The sequence below is a fragment of the Echiichthys vipera genome, assembly GCF_963691815.1.
Source record: "Echiichthys vipera genome assembly, chromosome: 13".
NCBI classification, from domain to species: Eukaryota; Metazoa; Chordata; class Actinopteri; order Perciformes; family Trachinidae; genus Echiichthys; species Echiichthys vipera.
Genome location: NC_139838.1, coordinates 8,857,414 through 8,876,692, shown reverse-complemented (window position 1 = coordinate 8,876,692; position 19,279 = coordinate 8,857,414). Strand labels below are relative to the sequence as shown.

At 41.1% G+C, this 19,279-nt stretch overlaps 1 protein-coding gene across 1 annotated transcript in view; it reads right to left on the bottom strand.

Annotated features, from left to right (window-relative positions):
- The window catches only part of ctdp1 (CTD (carboxy-terminal domain, RNA polymerase II, polypeptide A) phosphatase, subunit 1), a 76,002-nt gene that overhangs the window by 54,237 nt on the left and 2,486 nt on the right, over window positions 1–19,279 (bottom strand). Inside the window, exons 3-10 of the mRNA XM_083926157.1 lie at window positions 18,447–18,540; window positions 18,094–18,222; window positions 16,848–16,998; window positions 15,982–16,072; window positions 15,473–15,639; window positions 9,378–10,421; window positions 3,414–3,555; window positions 3,069–3,299 (exon numbers count right to left, since the gene is read on the bottom strand). Of these exons, the coding sequence (XP_083782283.1) occupies window positions 3,069–3,299; window positions 3,414–3,555; window positions 9,378–10,421; window positions 15,473–15,639; window positions 15,982–16,072; window positions 16,848–16,998; window positions 18,094–18,222; window positions 18,447–18,540 (2,049 nt within the window). The remainder of the gene's footprint in view (window positions 1–3,068; window positions 3,300–3,413; window positions 3,556–9,377; window positions 10,422–15,472; window positions 15,640–15,981; window positions 16,073–16,847; window positions 16,999–18,093; window positions 18,223–18,446; window positions 18,541–19,279) is intronic.

The following is a 19,279-nucleotide window of genomic DNA, read 5'->3' as shown; positions in this document are numbered from 1 at the left end:
ATCAGTGTTAGCCGCGTCCGGCTGTTAGCGACTCTGGGATTTTTACGTTAACAGTTGTTGCGCAGTAAAAAGATAAAAACTGTCTTGATTGGTTTATGATGTATGCTAATGCTGAAAAAGACCATGGGATGGTTTTGCGCCGGAATTAAACTTTAAGGTTCCCTTAAAATGTTCACTTAAGCATTTAAGTTTTTATCCCTCTTTTTTCAAGTCTTTTTGGGCCCAATGGGATCACATGACCAATGGAGACCAATGCAACGCAGAAGTAATTCCATCGTTTGGGCACAGTGTCATATTGGTTTAACGGCCGATGGACTCCCTGTGGGCTGGCGTACGTGTCATTCTTAAGGTGTTTTGTGAAACCAGCCTCGTATTTTTATTTGACATCTAATGTCTCCATCTACGCTATCAATATCATTAGTATCTGCAATTTTCAAATCAAATTGAAACTGTCAATCAAACAGTAGCTGTAATTGAATGGGTTCCATTTTGTGCCACTTGATCATCCCATCAATGATTAAATAAAAATGGAACAAATTGACAAATTTGTTATCAACTGAATGAATCAAGAAATGTGCTTATATCTATGAAAATAAATATTTATCTACACTGCATTATCAAGACTTAGGGGTGAACTAGATCGATAGATTGATTCAATGATGAACGAATACCGTTGATGCAAAGTGAAAGAATTAATGCATACGGTCTTCTTTAAGATGCGCCTTTATTTTGAAATTCAAAATAATAGTCTATTTTTCATTGAAATTCCTGGAAGGGCTCATTAATCAAATCGTCAAATCCTATTTCAGTTGCTGTCAAAATAATCGATATAATATTGTACTGTGATAAAACTTTTTATTATTTTTATTTACTTTTTATTTTTTTTAAGAGAGAACTATATTATTCTGTTGTCATCTTGTTTATGTATTCCACTTTTAAATGCATTCTTGTGTAGCAGTAGTCTTCATATGAAGAACGGCATTCATTTGCAAACAATGTACATAGTCGGCACATATTTCACAATGCAGACAATTTGGGAATTTAGAGTGCAGGGTGAAAAGTGTGAAGGTTGAGGCTTGAAACCAACAATGGGGAATGTGAAGTCTTTCTCTCTGTAACAGACCCCTTGGATGTAAATCTTATGCAAGTGGGAAGAGGAATGTTCTGTACACACTTCCTCTTGGCATTGCTTAATTAAACTGATCTTCTTTGATGATTAAATCCAAGTTTATGCAACTCCCTGAAAACTCCACAGTGCCTCTAATCCATGAATTATGCGAACCAATTTTATGCTCGTGATTATTAATTACAGAGTATCATCAGATAGATTCAATTCAAAACATTTGAAGCAACCGTGACTGTCCAGTAAAACCAAAGCCTGAAGATATACCGTAGTAGCCCTTATTCCTCTAGAGTTGTGTGAATAATCAGGCCCAGCACCCAAACAACAAATAAAAGAGGACATGCTCTTCATAAGTGAAAGATGGACAGATGGAGTGGAAGATCACAGAGGTTACTTTGAGGCACTATGACGCCTTTCTTGTCCCAGCCAAATCATTCTTGTCAAACCGTAGGTGGAAATTAAATGAGGACAGGAAAATCAAATATTTACAGAACTGGATGAGATATAAAACCGTTTTTTAAGATAAGCATTTTAGACTGTTGAAGAGAGAGTGTTTCTCAGAGTAGAATAAAGTAGCCTACATTTTTATTGTGCTTTTATTCATGACCCAAAGTGCATATAAAACTTAAAATACAATACAAGTTTGGTGGCTCGTCTGGGAGCTACAGACTCCCTGCTATAAACAATTCATACCATAAAAAGGTCTTGGGGGGGTGCAGGGGTAAATTGTGTCTCAGTTGATAGCTGAAGACACTGCATGCAGAGTAACTCATAATAACGCAGTGTAGCACTACACTAGCGCTATTTAAGTTTAGGGAAGGGAGAGGTGGCAATGAGCCTTTTAGTGCAAAACGTCCAAGGATCAAAACATAAAGTGTCGTCTAAAAGTAAATATTGCCACAATGGGGAACTAAAGCTGCTGTATCCATCTGTAGCAGCAATTGTTACTGGTTTTGAACTGGTCGGTACAGGACATTCGGTTCCGTGTGGGACATTAGTTCCCTACACCCTGTGACCCAAACACATCAAAATAGTCTATTTATGTCTGCTATGCACATAGCACACGTAGAGCAGAAATTGGGTGCACAAGTTTTACCTGGGTAGCTAACCGGGTTAGTAAAGCTCAAGCCGTGTTGTGATGTATCACTCTGAATGGGTTTAGATCATTGGTGATCAGCTGATCAGTGATACAGCGGCACGTTTTTCCTCCAGAGAAATACACAATAGTTGTAGTTTGATTTAAGGTGGCCCGTATTATTCACCTCAACTTATGTACAAGTAACATGAAAGAAAACACTCCACCTTAAAGATTCCAGGTGCTGTAAAAGTGTTTGTTGACAGTCACTGTCACCCCTCTGAAGTACGGGGTGTGTGTGTGCGCATTTGTGTGTAAATAGGGAAGAGAGGGAGAGAGAGGTATGGAGCATGCAGCGAAGGACAACAGGTCAGAAATTCAATCCAGAATTTGTGCACAGATCATTTTCTGCTCTGTGTTCTACTACATCACTGGATAAAAGTATTTACTCTACTTCGCCTTGTTGTGGTGGCGTCTGTGCTACCACACGTCACATCCCGCTGAGAACTACATCCAATCAGCAATCAGATATATCTCAGGGGACAAAAGAAGCCCTGCTCTCTGATAGGGCCTCTTTCTACTCGGACAATCAGCCTCCTGAGAGACTCACATGCAAATTAGGGACATTTTGGAGAGATAGACCTGCCTCATTCCGGGTAGTCGACCGTTGTGGAAACGCTCCTAATGACTTGTTTCAAACTATCCCCCGCATGTATTGACTAGCGGCACAAGACAAAAACAGACGAAGTTGGGTCTTCACACTTTACGCTAAAAAAAAAGTTGAATATATGAATTACTGACGTTCGCCTACTGCAGAAGAAGATATCAATATTTCATCATTATATTGCACTTATCCAATTCTGTCCTTACCTGAGACAAGACTGCTCCCTGTGATCAGAGAGCATCATAGAACCTGACGTGTGGAGGTAGGATGGCGGCCGTGGCACCTGAGGGCCCCTGCGGATCAGCTTCCCTGTGACGGGGTCGTAAGTGCGGACCTCGGGGGCTGGAGGTGAAGGCCTGTGGTGGATGGGAGCTGGGTGGAAAATATGCTTCTGCAGGGAACCCTGAATGTCAGGGAATGCTGCTGGACTGTTGCTTCTTCAACAGACAAAGGGAAAAAAAGATCTTAGTTGGAATTATCTTCAGATGGTTGTATTACGGTGAATATGTTAACCATGTTTACTATTATCTCTTATTAAGCAGCTCCTTTACCTTGGCGTCTTGGAATAATCCTCCTTTAGCGGGTACAGCTGCTCCTCCACTCTTTCCCAGCGTTCCAGACTGCTCCACAGCCAGTCGGGGCTGACAACATGGAGGTGCTTGCAGCCTTGTGCCTGACGAACCTTCTCGGTACCTGGGTGACAGGAACAGGTTTTTACAATTAAAGCATTTATCAAAAACACAATCTGATGAAAATTTCAGATAAATGATTAGAGATTTCCTGGAATGGAAAAAAATTGCTTTATTAGAAAAAGATAACAAGGAAGATTTCTCTTTCAGAGTCGCTTTCTTTTCACTTTTCTTCCGACTCAACATGTAGAAATCTAAAAAAGCCATGTTTTGTTTGGTTGAATCCACACAGAGTAGTGTTTCTGCTTGAATAAGTCTTATTGATGGGAGACAAAGATGCCAAACTGAATCTGTGATCCTAGAAGCTCTGACTAACCCTATGCTTTCATGCACGGCTAACAATCACATATTGTACATTGCTCACTTATTGTTTACCGGTGAAAAATAATCCAGTGTTCATTCACAGCCCTGCCTGTGTAAATGGGACTGAGCCACATAACAGTGTTCCGTGTGGAAGACAAGAGAAAGGCCACTGAGGTGTAAAAAGAAAGGCAGGGAGAGCGAGAGGGACGGTAAATCTGGACCATGCTAACGTTCATTTCAACAATCTTTCTCCTGAATCGCAGCCTCCACATTTCCATAACACAGCAAAACAATAAATTGATTTAAATTTTCAGTTATTATTAAAATATGCTAGGAAAAACATACATTATTTAGTTAAAGCTTAATGCATGCTCACCATGATGCAGAGCAACCAGGGTAAGAGCCTTCAGCCAGCTCTGTGAGGCTGTATTTAGATGTTTTTGAGAATCAATACAGTATGTATTATGTATTATACATACGTAATATTGCGAAACTCAAGTTTTAGGGTTCGTACACACTTTCCAAGGTCAAATTCAGGCACTTTTCAAGCTTTTCCAGCACCTTATAGCTGTGGTCAATTACATAGTTCTTGTTGGAATAAATGTGCATAAAGTAATCTCATATTTACTCAAATTGCCTTTACATTTTAACTAACATTACTTGGTGTGTGTGTATAGCCAATTCGTGCTGAGTGGATGCAGGTCAAGGAAATCAGATAAGCGTGACTGTTGAGGAGTCACCAAAAGGGGGGGGGGGGTCTGTGAAAACACAGACCCTGCTCAACTGATTAATGACAAGACATGTTTTAAGGCTTCTTTAGAGTTGTAAAGTCATAAAGACAATGAATTTTCCATATGTCTTGAGTTGCAGCTATGTGACCCTCACCTTAAGAATGGTAATTCATTGTAAACATTGTAACCACCAAAAGCCAATAAAATCATGGGTCCGGCAGAGATTACCTCAGAGCGGTAGGAGACTGTAGCTGAACACATCTCTGTCCGTTCTCCTTGCAAGTAAAATAACTCTTGTCTTTCTCTCTTTTGTTAAGTTTTGGGTGTTTTAGGTTGCTTAAACCTGACAGTTTTACAAATACATACATATTGAAAATTATTATTTCACTTTTTTATGATTTTAAAAGTTGTCCACAACATAAGGAAATGGATCCCACAAGAATTGAAGGCATGCTGCTTTTAAAAAGTTGTATTATATCTGTAACCAATTAAAGGCACACCGTGTCAAAGATAACAGTAAAGAAAACAGAAACCTATGAACTTTTGTGAAATACATGAGGTGGACAGCTGACAAATGTGCTGTTCTGACAGCACAATGGGCATAATCAGCAGCTCTTACCAGACTACATGACCTACTCCTAATATGTCCCTGGTTCCATCTTTGACTGATTTTTCTCTCCTTCTGATGTACAAGATGAGTGACTGCCAAGTGCTGCTCACAGCGAGGCTGGCTCCCAAGGCAACAGTGCCACTTCTTCACTTCACTTTGCTTGTTTTTAGAAGGTAAACTAGATTGGTAGGAATACAGGTGTGAAATCCACTTTGTGGGCTCTTCAAATAGAATTGCATTTTCTAAGCAGGGTAGAAGCTGCTTTGACAAGCTGGGTGCACAGCAGAAACCTGCATGCAGCTAAATTGTTGCTCTGCTACCAGCATTAGCTGCTGTGTTTCAACAATGTTAGGCTCAAAAGATGTGCATGCCGGCTGAACTTCACCACGCTGTTGGGACCAATTAACACTAATTAATTCCTCTAAGACATTGCAACGCTGTGCCGTCCATCTCAGCCAGTAACGGAGACATGTCTGTCGCTCTGTGTGGTTTTACTGTAGCAGCAGGCTGGTGTTGTAATGCCATTGTGCACAGAGCTGGCTGGTCAGAAATTTCCCATGGGAGTCTTTTTTTGCAAAAGAGTTAGAAACATTATGGGGTAATTCAAGCTGTACTTAACCGTGCATTACTGTTCAATCCCATGTAAACGTTCCAACTTTGGACCCCTAGGTATGGTGAAGTCAAGCAGGTTGTATTTGATGGAGGTGGCAATTCAGTGTGAGATGCTTTTATTCACACACAAGGTATCGAATGAAGTATATATATACCATATATTGGTATACCACTTTAAGGCTTCTGGTATTGTACTTTTTTAAACAATACCCAGCCCTAACAATCCCTAATAATACGGATTACAAGTGCAAAACTAGACTCCGTATTATACATTTTTCACCAGCATAGTCCTTAACTATTCAGGGGGAAAAACATAAAGAGCCTCAAGCGTTCACATGTTTCTCTAATGTCAGAAAGCGGTGAACCGTGTTTCTCTCAATGAAGTGGGCCTAATTACAGAGAAGGAATAATACGGAAATCAATTTGAAGCAATATTATTCAAAGCTGCATTCGTCAATTTTTGGCCGCCGGTGAGCAGGAGCATTTCAAAACAAGCCAACAGGTAAGAAGCACATAGGTCCAGATCCATAATTGGTTGCTTGTGCAATACCCGACAACAATATAATCTTGATGCATCTACATACTGTCATCACATGTTAATAAAGTGCTAGTAGTGGAGTCCACAAGTGTTGCACTGGATTCAGTTTGCCAGTTTAAAACAAAATAAAATCAAAAAAATCTGAAAAGGGGCTTTTAACACATCTTCTCTTCTCCCTCATTTAAAAATGATGGATCTGACCTCTTCCCGCCAACTATCGCTGCCATAGTTACACTACGGAATGCCGCAACCACAAGTTGACAGGTTTGGTTCCTTAAAGAGTTGCAGTGTGACAGGGGGCATTGTCTTGCATGAAAACTGCAGGCTCACAATTGCATTGGAGGTATTGCATGTTGCCGAAGGAGGTTCACATAAACATTTGCATTCACCCTGTCATGTAGCTGTACAAGAGGCCCAACTCCTGCTGCAGAAAACATCCCTCAAACCGTGACATTACATTGCTAAAGTTCACTTTATTTGGGTCTGATGGGAAACATTATGTTCGCCGTCGGACTGGGGAAGGACCGAACCCAAAGTGTCTAAAGAAGTCGGTTAAATTTGGAGGAGGACGTGTCAGAATACAGATCTAAACCCCATAGAGAATCTCTGGAAAGTCCTTTGGAACAAAGTGATGTCTAAGAAACCCACTAAAGTTACTGAACTGTGGAAGAGACTGAGTCAGAATGGACTAAGATCAAACCAGAGCAGTGTGAGAAACTAGTGATGTCCTGTGGGCACAGATTTGCTGAAGTCATTCAAAGCTGTGGCCTCTACACTTCCTGTTCATTTTTGAATCCTATAGCCCGAAGAAAAAATTGTTGAAATCTTCGCTTCTGTGGTTACTGTTCTCTAATTTTGATCTCCAGTCTATATACGGTATATGACAAATATTTTCAAACTCTCATTTGTTTTATTGAGTTGTATAGATCAGGGATTTCTGTGGACATTAAATGATTCCATGAAGGAGGTTAAACCTTGGATTCAGTTGGTGAATAAGTTGTTAGTCAGGTTTCTCCACAGTGTAAACAGGGATCTGGGCCATGCTAATGTATTCAGCTACAGTCCTGTTTATCTTCTGTGTTCCTGGTGAATTTGGCCCCTGTTATGGCTGTGGGTTTTTTGTGTTATCACTGCTGATTAATTAGAGTTGTTATAGAAGCTGCCACTGTTTCTGTCTCGTTGCTGCTTGACTTTTCAGACATGTTATTGTGTCATCCTGTTAAATTAACGTCTCAATGTTGGATGGGCAGGACTGATGACATTCGACAATGTTACTGTTCATAATTAGCCGCTAGTTTCATGATAACTTGAAAGACATAACAGTTTAATATTTCAATGTGGTTTAAACGGAAACTTCACCGACTCCCGAGATTTCCAATAAGACCAGGGAACCAGTCTTTAAGAGCGTGATCACACTATCCTTTTGGCCGCGGCCAAAACCGGTTTTTCAGCTAAAGTCTAGTACCTTTAAGTAGTGTGAGCGCACCCGCTCCGCGCTCAACTGGGGCCAGCTGGGCCGCCACGGCCCGCTTGAAAGAGGTGGGCTTTAGCGGAGCCGTTTGCACATGTACGAGCACGAGCGTGCGCACGTGTACGAGCACGAGCACGAGCCCTACGGCAGTAGCGTTATGTCCGCCTGTTCGGACATGTAAATAGAAGGACGGACCATGCGCGGACATTTAACTATACAACAATGGTGGTGAAAGGTTCACGTTGTGTTTACTGCAGATTTGGTCGGATGAAAATATTCAAAAACAGTCGACAAGACGCACAAAAACTCCGAGGTCTACGGAAAGATTTGTAAACAAAGCCACACACACGCGATCAATGCGTGTGACGTGTTACGGCTTGAAGGCGTATGGACAGCAAGAAGCATTGGCCGAGGCCCAGGTAGTGTGAGTACAAACGGGGCTGGGGCGCGGGGGGGAGAGGGAGGGGGGACAAGTACCCTAAAGTCCGGGTCGTGGTCCGGGAGGACAGTGTGATCACGCCCTTAGACGCTTCGCCAACTTTGTTGTGCTACTCAACTTTGTCGCCACCACTTTAGCTTTGTTAGCATATCGGCTTGTTTACATCCTTAGCCTTTCCCTAGTCATTACCCTTGTATGCTAAACACTACCAAACAGCACTTTTGCATTGTTAATTTTCAACTAAAACTGGTCTCGAAGGTCCTCAAGAAACAGCGCTAGCTGTGTTCAGCCGGCTCAGTGTTGTTAAAGGTATTGATACTTTTACAAGTTAGTATAATTTTTTTTTGACAACCCTAGTTCCTTAGGTATGTGACTTACAGTATGAAACCCTGGCTGAGTGAATTTAGAGACGGTCATTGGTATCAAGGCAGTGTTAAGGCAGAAATGCTCAACCATGACGCTGAGCTCTCATCTTGTAGCATATGAAAACACCATACAGATTTGTTAAAAAGTTTAAAAACTAACTTTTCAGTGGAGGAAGTCTCTTCAGTGTACACCCTTATTACCCGTTAACCAGAGCTCATCACACTGGCATTGGCTGACCTGAGATACATTAATTGCGATGCCACAGGGTATTCAATCTCAACTATCCCTGCTCTGTCAACGTTTTGACAAGGGCTCAAACACACAAATCTGCTGATCTGTCAGTAAGCCTGGCAAAAAGCCTTGCATGAACCTTCTTGAATTTCTAGCCTCATTAGCAAATCATGACTTGCAACAAGTACGAAAGGTTTCAGCAAACAGCTTCTAAAAAAAATTATAATATCCCAGCTGTATTTAGAAAAAAGAACAAAATGTCAATATGTAAAGAATTTAAACAATTTCCCCCTGGGATTATTTAAGTATTTCTGATTCTGATGTAGGTCAGAAAAAGTACTAAGAAAGTAGTAAGTATCAAAGTATCACTATCAGTCCTCAAACTCCAAAAGTGACAGCTCAGCCATGTTACTTAATGGGAATAATACCATAAAAAGTTTAGAAAGATCAATTCATTGTCAAATTTGACATTGATATTGCTACTAGTATATGCTTTTTCAACAGCATACATACATTTCTACATACCAGCTCTTGCTGCAATGAGATGCGTTGTCCGACTGGGGTCTTGGGAGCTAAGGACCAGATTCTTGCCAATCTTGGCTCCCAGTGCTTTGGCATGGTAGTACTCACGGGTCCTCTCCATTGGGTAGTTGGTCGGGTACAGACCACTAAAAACTATCGTTGTGCCCTCCAGTGTCTTGCTTTTCAGCTCCGGGGCAATCCTTCTGATGTCCGGCATTTCAGAGGCCTCTTTCCTCAGGTAGGCCTCGTATCGTGCGTAGTACTCTGCGTGGATCCTTTCCAGCACTTCCTCCAGGTATATAAGGTGATCATCCTGGTCGATATCAGCTTCTTCTTCCTCCTCTTCCTCTTCCTCCTCCATACTCTGGTCCAGCAGCTCCTCTCCCATGGTTACCCCAGATTGCTCACTATTCTGGGATTCTGTTTCTGGCTCTCTCCTGTCTGAGCAGCCATTTCCCAGCTCAGGGTCTGGGGGAAGGACTCCTGAAGGTTCTGCTGGGTCAGTGGTTTCTCCTTCACTCCGGCCTTTACTTTCCCCTTCCCTTGCCCCATCTCCAGGCTCTTGCGTGACTCCTTCCTGCCCAGATTTCTTTGCCTGGCAGGACTTGCCTTCGCTATCACTGTCCGATGAGGGAGGCTTTTCTGTAATGGAGTCACTGTCACTGTCACTGGAAAGGTCAAAGTCCAAGTTATTGGACTCATGGCTCGGTACTGATGAGTTTGCACTGTCCTGTGCCTCTCGTGTCACCAGTGTCCTGTTGCTATCACCTTCCTTAACATTTGTTCTATCATCCACCTGAGTTACCCTCGACGCGGACTCCGCTTCAGTCTCTGACTTTTTACCTTGTCCTGATTCATCCTCCACCACCCCTGTGGGATGTGTCCGTTCATTCATCGGTACTCCCTGAGAACACTGAGATGTTGTGGACTCTTCTTTCCCAGAAATGTTGTGGTCTTTCGCCTTTTTCCTGGGGCCATTATTTTGCTCATCGGCTGCAAGTGTCCCTTGTGGTTCGGTGCTCTCCGCTGATCGACTTGACTGGCCTCCTGCCGGAACAAGACAAAGTGATCAGCATTCAAGGACATATGCATCAGAATCAATAGGTGAGGCAACAGTAAGAAGAACATCTACAGTTCAAAAGATTTGGGTTTCAATCGGGCCAATTTACATCAGATTTCCCCATTTTGACAACCATGGGGCTCTAAATTCTCTCTCAATATAAAGAAAACTAAATTCATGGTTTTTGGCAATGAGAAGAAATAGATTTAGAATTATAAGGCCTTGTATAAATACTGTATGTTGCTCATTACTGTGGGGAATTGTGCATGCATGTGTGTGTGTGTGTGTGTGTGTGTGTGTGTGTGTGTGTGTGTGTGTGTGTGTGTGTGTGTGTGTGTGTGTGTGTGTGTGTGTGTGTGTGTGTGTGTGTGTGGGGGGGGGGTGTCAACCTTTAAAACAAGCTATGCATATCATTAATAAAGCTGGTTACTAGAGTCACACAAATCCATTGTTTATAAACTCTCATGCTATGAAATTTTAATGATTTTGTATATTATATTATAATTCAATTACAGTTAATTATTTTACAACCAAAGTCAATGCAGGACAAAAAAGTTTAAAAAATGGATTCAAAGGAGATTATGAAATTAAATTATGAAACAAAGCTAACAAAATGGAGAATGTGTAACTCGTTTTTGGTTATCATGGTTTACAAAGCCATTTCTGAAGGTTACAACTGTGAATGATTGTTATTTTATTATGTATAGATTGTAGATATATTGTTTATGATGTTTATACTTGTATTGTGTATGATGACTGAATAAGAATACTGCTGCTACTACTAATACATGTTTAATATTAGATCAATGATTATGAAATAAATAAAATGAAGAAATTTTGGAAAACATATACTGTATATTTGTGAAATAATCCGCAACTCATAAAATGTTATTTTTTATCATATTAACATAGTTTTATCGAACTTCATTTTTATTTCAATGTCCTTTTTCAAAAGTCTGCTTTATATCATAATGTTTTTTTCTCCAATAACACCTTTCATGCCACTTTTTATCCCATGATATCTCATTTTTCATGACAGTGTAGTTGTTTCCACCCTCTAACTTCTCTGACATCTCCCCGTCCTCTTAAGCTTGCATACTCAACCGCCACCAAAATTAGCCAGTTAGCACCTGTTAGCCAGAGCAAAAACAATGTCACTCTAATTTTGAATCAACCATCTAGTTGCCGCTAAATTTCCATTTAGAAAACTTCAACAAAAAAGGATTGCAGTTTAGTTTTGATTTCACACACTATTTGCCAGTGTATAACCTCACTAGCAGTGACAGTCATGGCGCCTTTCACCATGTATTTAGAATTAATGCTTTCTGGAAGGTCTGTGACTCTGTGATTATAAACCTCTTAGTAATAACCTGTCTAACATTTTACACCAGTAAATTCTACCCTGGGGATAACCCAGATGTTAGCTATGGGAGGCTGCCCTGGCTGAGAGAGTAGAATCTTCCTCTAAGGCAAATCCAGGTCTCCTGGGGACAGAGGCACTCCAGTGCAAGTGACTCTATTTGAGCGTGAAATAAAAAAGTGACAACAACACAGTTATTCACAAGATAGTATTACCAGTAATGAGACATGTCAAATCTGACAAATAAGAATGATGTTGTTTTGAGGCAAAGTATTGTATAATTTTTGATTGAGTTGAAGCGATTCCTCTGGTAACTCGATTATTAAAGATCCTCAGGGCAAAAAGGATTTGAATCGATGCTGCGTTTGATCCAAGCTATATATAGAACAACGTGTTCCGCACAGAGGATTAGATAGGTGGCGTTAATAAGCTGAACATGTCCAACCGCCGTAAAACCAGAAGGAGAAAAAGAAGAGGACAAAGCACTGAGGACAACGCACTTATGCAGTGAACAGTGTTGTCAACTTGGTAACTTTCTCGCTAAATATGGCGGTATTGCTCTGCAGTTACTGTCCTCAACGAGCATTAGGTGCTGCTGTGAGCCCCTCTCCCGTCCCAAAGCACTTACAGGATGTCAGTCTCACAGTAGCCACAGTAGGGTATGCTACTGCAGGCAAGGGCAAGTGGACACAAGCCTTCAGAATACGAATGTGACTGTGGACAAAACTTCACAAACGGTGTTTATTGTGTCTGTTCACTGTGTTCCTAGAACATTTGAAAGGTTTGTCTGGTCAAAAAACGCCTCTTGCTTCATTTTTTTTACAGCTTTCAATTTATAGTTTTTATTTGCTCTGCCCCAATATGGCCACAAAATAAGAAAAAAAAAATCAATAATGCAGTTTTAAGTTTAAGTTAAGCTAGTTTTAGAATCAAGTACCAAACATTCTGTTGTCGAATGCAATTCCAAAAATTTATTTCAAAACATATTAATACATGGACCACTTTCTTTATTTCCTAATTCACTGGTTTTAGAAATGCAATTGCAATCGGAAATATTATTTGAAAAATATATGAAAGAATACAGTAGCTGCCATGAAGAGAACTGGTGATTTAGTCGAACCATCAATGTAAATGTGTGTATGTCGTTCATGTGATACAGACTACTGGGACACGTCTACTTAAACTATTTGACTTGCAAAGCAGCAGGGGAGTTGCTTGAGGGAAAAAAAACATATTCCAAGAATTTGTATTTGCATTAAACCAAATCTGCTTTGAGCAAATTAAAGCTTGTGGTCTAACCACATAACAAACTCTCTGTTTTTTCAATGCATCAACGTATTTATCGACGTTCAATGTATGCTGAGTCTGGTGGCTGATGTAACATGAGATCGGTACAACAAATTATCACTAATGGATGTGACAGCCTGAGAGTGGGTGTAAATGGAGGGGTCCTTTAAATGTCCCAAAGGGGACACAATGGCTGGCTCCATGTAGCTTGTTTCCTGCTATGATAATGAAGACAATAACACTGTCCTTGAGAGGATTCCCTATAGGAGGCCAACACAGAAGGACATACAGAGGTTAAAGAACTGGAGCCCTTGAAGACGTCCCAACCTTGTACATCCTTGTGGATAGAGATGTGTAATAATGATGCTGGCTGAACATAAATACAGTGTTGAAGAGTATTTATTGTCTAGGTCCAGCCTGGGTGACTCTATAATAAATTACTGTGCTTGGCTGAAGATACATTACAACACTGCTTTCTAGCGGTCAGTGGTTTAAATAAGACAAAATAAACCACTGAGCCAAAGATCTTTGCATGCAAACTATTAATTCAAAATAAATAGTGTTTCTGAGAACTAATACTGTATCACAAAACATATTGTGATTCTCCAGTGTATCGATAGTTTGGTTATACTTTCTATTAGTAAAAGTTAACCCTCACTCGACAGTAGGGATGGGCATGAGTAATTAATTCCAAGATCCAGGGGTCGCATCAATTCCTTGAGGGCTAATCGAGTACTCGTTTTTCCACATCTATTTTTAGAAAGCAATGCATCTTCCTGCAGGAATAACGATGCACAGCAATACAGCCTAAAACGTAATTAAATTTGCGTTCCCATTCTGTTATTGATCAGTCCCACAGGCGCTCTGCTGGCACAGAGGTGGCAGGTGTCAACAGGTGCTGCTTTGCCACAGCGCTCAGTTTTTTGTACTGGTACCTGTTGGATTTCCACCAGTCCAGTGGGTTTTTCTGTGGATGAAGGCATGGCTCACTGAAACAAGCTTCAAGCGAGTTGACACCCATATTTTCGACCTAGTGCTCCCCGAAAAGGTTTTGCAGTACCCCTGTACTTGCAACGTTGCAGTCCCGGACATCACTGCTTTACCCCTGCATACCGTCTGGGCCTTGCGCAGTAACCTTGTAACACAAATTCTCTTGGACAGTGAGGCGAAGGGCCAGTTCCAAAAATTTAAGGCGTTTGTATCTCGAGTCAAGCGCAGAAGCAAGAGGTGCTTCGCACTCGCGCACACACAAAAAAACTTGAGTTCCGTAGTTTACTAACCGAGTTAATTTGAAACGAGGACTACTCGATCACTCGCGCCCATCCCTTCTTGACAGCCAATCAGAATAGAGAATTCTCAGTGGTCATGGTATCAAACAATATAACTCACATGGCCTGATACATTCAACTGCCAGACAATTAAAAAAAATGTACTATGTAAATACTTGTACGTCATTTTTTTTAAATTTCTGTCTCTACCGGAGAATACACTGGCTACTCGAGTCAAGTGCAGGCAGCCAGCATTTATAATGTATGATTCAAACTGATATTCAACACAGTACCATGTCCATAGACAGTGAAACACAACACTGTATAGCAAGTCATTGTGCAAGTGCGTCTAGTTAATTAGCATAACAGAGCTAACACGTTGTCTTAGCTAATCCATCCGGTGGTACAGTTGATCGGAGAGCAAACCATCCTAACCAGAGTAAGAGTTGTAATCCTGACAACTAGCCTCCGAGGAGAACTGAGGACCACGGGGTAGCTGTAACTCAAGAGGCCGCGCCCCTTATTATTCATAAACATTAACCTCCTATAAAATAAAAACTATCATGATACAAAATGATCCCCCTCCCCTCAGTGTTGTCATGGAGATATGACCTAAACCTACAGACTACAATGATTTTTGTACCAGGCCTTAAATAGGTTCAATTATGCTGTGAAAACAGCCTGTTAAACATTGGGGTCAACGAGAAACTGCTCTATTGTGCAAACTGCTGCCTACTGGACACTCGGAGAACTGCGGTTCTTGGCACTTCCGTATTGGATCAACCAGGAAGTCGCTGTGGTGGGGGCTTGGTCTGGTCTCATCCATTTATTTTTTAACAATTAAATTAAAATTGTTGTTTTTAAACTGAATAGAATTGCTTCTACTACTGCAATGCATTTAGTCTATGCCTCTATCCTAAACTATGTACAGGACTGTGAATGACTTGCTTGTTAACGTGAGCTAAAAGTGCATGTCACAGGGGAACACGCATAGTACTGGAAACTACTCTCTGGACAGTGCATTCCTGGTAGTCCATTTGACCCTACAGCGTCATCACTAACTCTGTCTTTACACAGTCTTTCTATGATATATCATGTTATCAAAGATGTGTGGTCACTGTACCTTTCTTTGTCATCTGAGCTTCCCGAGATCCAGGTGGAGCGTTGATGTCCCCTGTGCCCTGGAAGTAGATGTATTTCTTCACAGTGATGAGGTTAGGTGCAAACTTCCACACATCCTCTCGGTCATCGATTATGGAGACCATGGAATCACCACAAGGGAAAAGATTCCTGTCAGGAAAACAAAGAGGCTCTTGCGAAACTGGAAAAAAACCCTGAGCTTTTTAAGAGAGCTTTTCCAAAAAAAAAAAACATTGTGAGGCTGGTACTTATCTCTGTTTGGCTGTAATTATATTGTAGTGACAGATTGTGTGTTTTGCTCTAAGGGATAGCCAGGTGTGAACAGCAATGTGCCTTGGTAAGTGCATACAGGGCCCAAGTTTTATCTATACGAAAAACTCTTTTGCTCTAAAACAAAACAGAATGAAACAACATCTAGAGCCAACAGGGGCAGGGTGAGCACATACGCGACTGCAAACCATCCAATAAGTTCTCACAGAAGAGAATTCTTACCTAAGATTCCCGGTCTTGGAGTAGGGGTCGATGCATTCATCTCTGGAAAGGATCCGATGAGAGAAAAGTTTCTTTTCAGGATCCAGAAAGCCTAAAAAGAAGGAAGAAGATAGGGTGATATGATGAAGAAGAAAAAAGATGCATATTTGAATGCCAATGCAGCGGTATTTGAAATCATAAACTTCCTCTCCAAGGTCACAGCAGCTATCTGACTTTATATTGAAAAGACATATACTTCAGCACCTTATTAGTACGTCTGAGAAGTTTCTCACACACACACACAAACACATACACACTGCCAATATCTGGAGCTCCGCTCTGAAACATGCCGACCTCCCTGCATCAGGACCAGTAGTAAAATGCAATTCAAAATCCATTAAACATTCATCATATGGAGGTTGAACAGTACTGAATTGAGGCTGCTTCCATTAAATACAGTATGATGAAAGAATGCAGCCTGAATACCAAAAACACCATATACAGACAAACTACTGATACTTCAATAAAACCCAGCATTAAATCCCAGATTGAAATATTAAATCTAAAAGGAAACCAACACCAGTCAAATACTGCTGAAACTAGGCTGCAAGTGGAAGGGTTGTCTAGTGTACCTGCAAATTTGTGTGTTTGTTAATGCAAAACATTAACCAGCCCAACGTGCACCTCTGCTGCTTGCATTTGACATACAGAGACATACACACGAGCAGACACTTCCCTCTTATGGACACAAACAGGCAGTACAAGTAGACGCACATTATTTTGATATCAATAAAACTATGAGCATTCATGTAATCAGTGTGCGTGTGTGTGTGTGTGTGTGTGTGGGGGGGGGGGTTCTGTCAAATGTAAAGCATTGAGTCCATTACCAGCAATGGTGTGTGCATAAAGGCGGCTCCCGAATGTGAAGACGTGTAACTCATAGAGCTTGGCAATCTTTTCCAGGAATGCCTTACAGTGTGGGCGCAGTCGTGTGTGGAGCATAGGCTCTCCTCGGCCAAGCTGGAAGTGGAAAATGCCCTGGAGGAAACAAGAAGGGTGTTAACTATGACACAGTTAGTCAAATGCACAGATATACTGTAGGTCTGCTCTTAAAGAACGATTTTGAATAAGAACGCCACTTAAACAATATGGAAGGCTGACAACTGTCGATGTAGAGTGCCTTCAAGAAATTGCTACTAGAACTTGTTTCTTGTGCCATTTCTATAGAGGCTTTGCCATTACACAGGCAGACAGCTCTTTGTTCTAGCTCAGGTGAATGATTCAGAATCCATCCTGTCCTCCCTGTTATGCTGGAGCAGAACCAGTTTGCGCAAGGTGGTGCCCAATCTCATCGGAAACCCAAGTATTTATAGTTTGTTCCCAGTGGCCACTCTAAATTGAGTAAAAAACAACTGTCGTGGAGAGAGGGGAGACGTGTTAATGGTTAAAACATGGGGATAACACAGATTAAGAGCGTCTCTCCTGGAAAAGAAGTCATATTATTGCACCTGGTTGTTCACACGCAACAGATAATATGAGGTACGCTCTCAGTGTAATTAATTCAGCCGTCTGCACCAGCTCCCTCAGGATCTCGCCTCACAGGCATGAGCGAGACCTGAAGCATTTATTCGTGTTTCAAGTGTATTTTATCGAAAATACTGTATATGAGGTGGATTTCCGATAAAAAAGACTGAATATATTTAGAGATTGTCAGACACAGCCCAATGTTTGTTGGGGTTCTCCGAAGCTATTTGACAACAGGGATGCCATGGTTCTCAATTAAATATTGAACCATACGCCATCCGCGGTTCAATACGCACTTTTGAGTTTTCCAGAGTTTTTGTATTGTGTTTACTTGAATGACTGTTTTTAGTTAATAAATAAGACCTGTTTTTCTTGAACCGGTTGTTTTTGTCAATATTAGCATTAACATCTAATATACTATCAACAACAGCAAGATGGTACAACAGGCCTTTGATGCTTTTACACACATATTTTTGAGGAATGCAAAATATTGTCAATTATCGTTATCGGCAAAATCCCCTAAGAATATAGATAGATTTTTCATATGGCACACCCCTACGCTCTATCCCAGTGATGACAGTTAAGAATAGTGATATGATGGAATAATACCTTATTGGACATACGCTGGCAGTGCTGTTCAGTGGTGTGGATCAGTGTCTGGTCCAGATCCACCATCAGGACCAGCTTTTTGTTCCGGTGGAGTCTCTGCTGGTCTTCTCTGCCCAGCTGCTCTGCTTGCTGTTGCGGTGAACGAAGATGATGAATGGAATATCAGAAAACCTTTATGTTTTTGAATGACCTCAGTGCTCGATTCATATCATTCATGGGTAAAGTGTTTCAATAACCAGAATTTCATACATGGTTTTAAGCTTACATCTTTGAATGATTTGAATTCAATTCTAAATCATTTCAAGGCAAACAGAAATACACATGGACAATTCGTTTACACAGAGACGACTCACCTCTGAGCTGACCATCAGCTCAGGGACACTGTGCACCATGGAGACGGTTGCTGTGGAGATGGGAGTTTGCTGGTTTCCATTCGTGCTCTGCAGCCTGAGAAGGGAAAACGAGTGGGAGTCAAGCATTTTATGGTTTATGCATCTCTTAGGTCCTTGAACATTTGTGACTGAGAAGAATAGAAGCTTTTTACAAACGACCGAGCAGCCGTGAGCATGCAAAATACTACAGTTAGTGAGTGATTTGGCTGACTGTTGGCAATTCCAAGCAACTGACCTTTTGACCTGTTTGTCCATCAATACACAAAACATGTTATCAAATGCCACAATAATAAATGATTCCCGATGATGCTGTACAATATTTCAGTGCCATCCTCATCATCCATCCTCAGAATGCAAACCTGTGAGGTGTTGACTGGCATCTTCCAGGTAAAATGTCTTTTGACAGACACACTTTTACCTCAAAACAATGCCTTTGTTTCTTTAAATCAATAAAATCTGCATTAAATGTAGCCCGTCTCAGACTATCCGACAGCTGTACATTTTACATCTTTATCTAACTGACACCAGGGAGAGCGCAGAGTGTGAGCGCTTGATTTATGACCTGGATGAGTTTTAATCAGCTCCCTGTGTCAGATCTCTGGTGCCACCTGATGGTATCACATAATACAGAATCCACCACAAATACACTGGATCAGATACATTCAGTCAGTTTTGAGGAACTGAAATAGAACATCCTTAAAAAGATTGATTTCTAATCAGCTCTAAATTGATTTTTGGTAGGCTGAGTGCAGGGTCAGAGTGTGAGCATAACCTATCACATCCTTAACAATAAA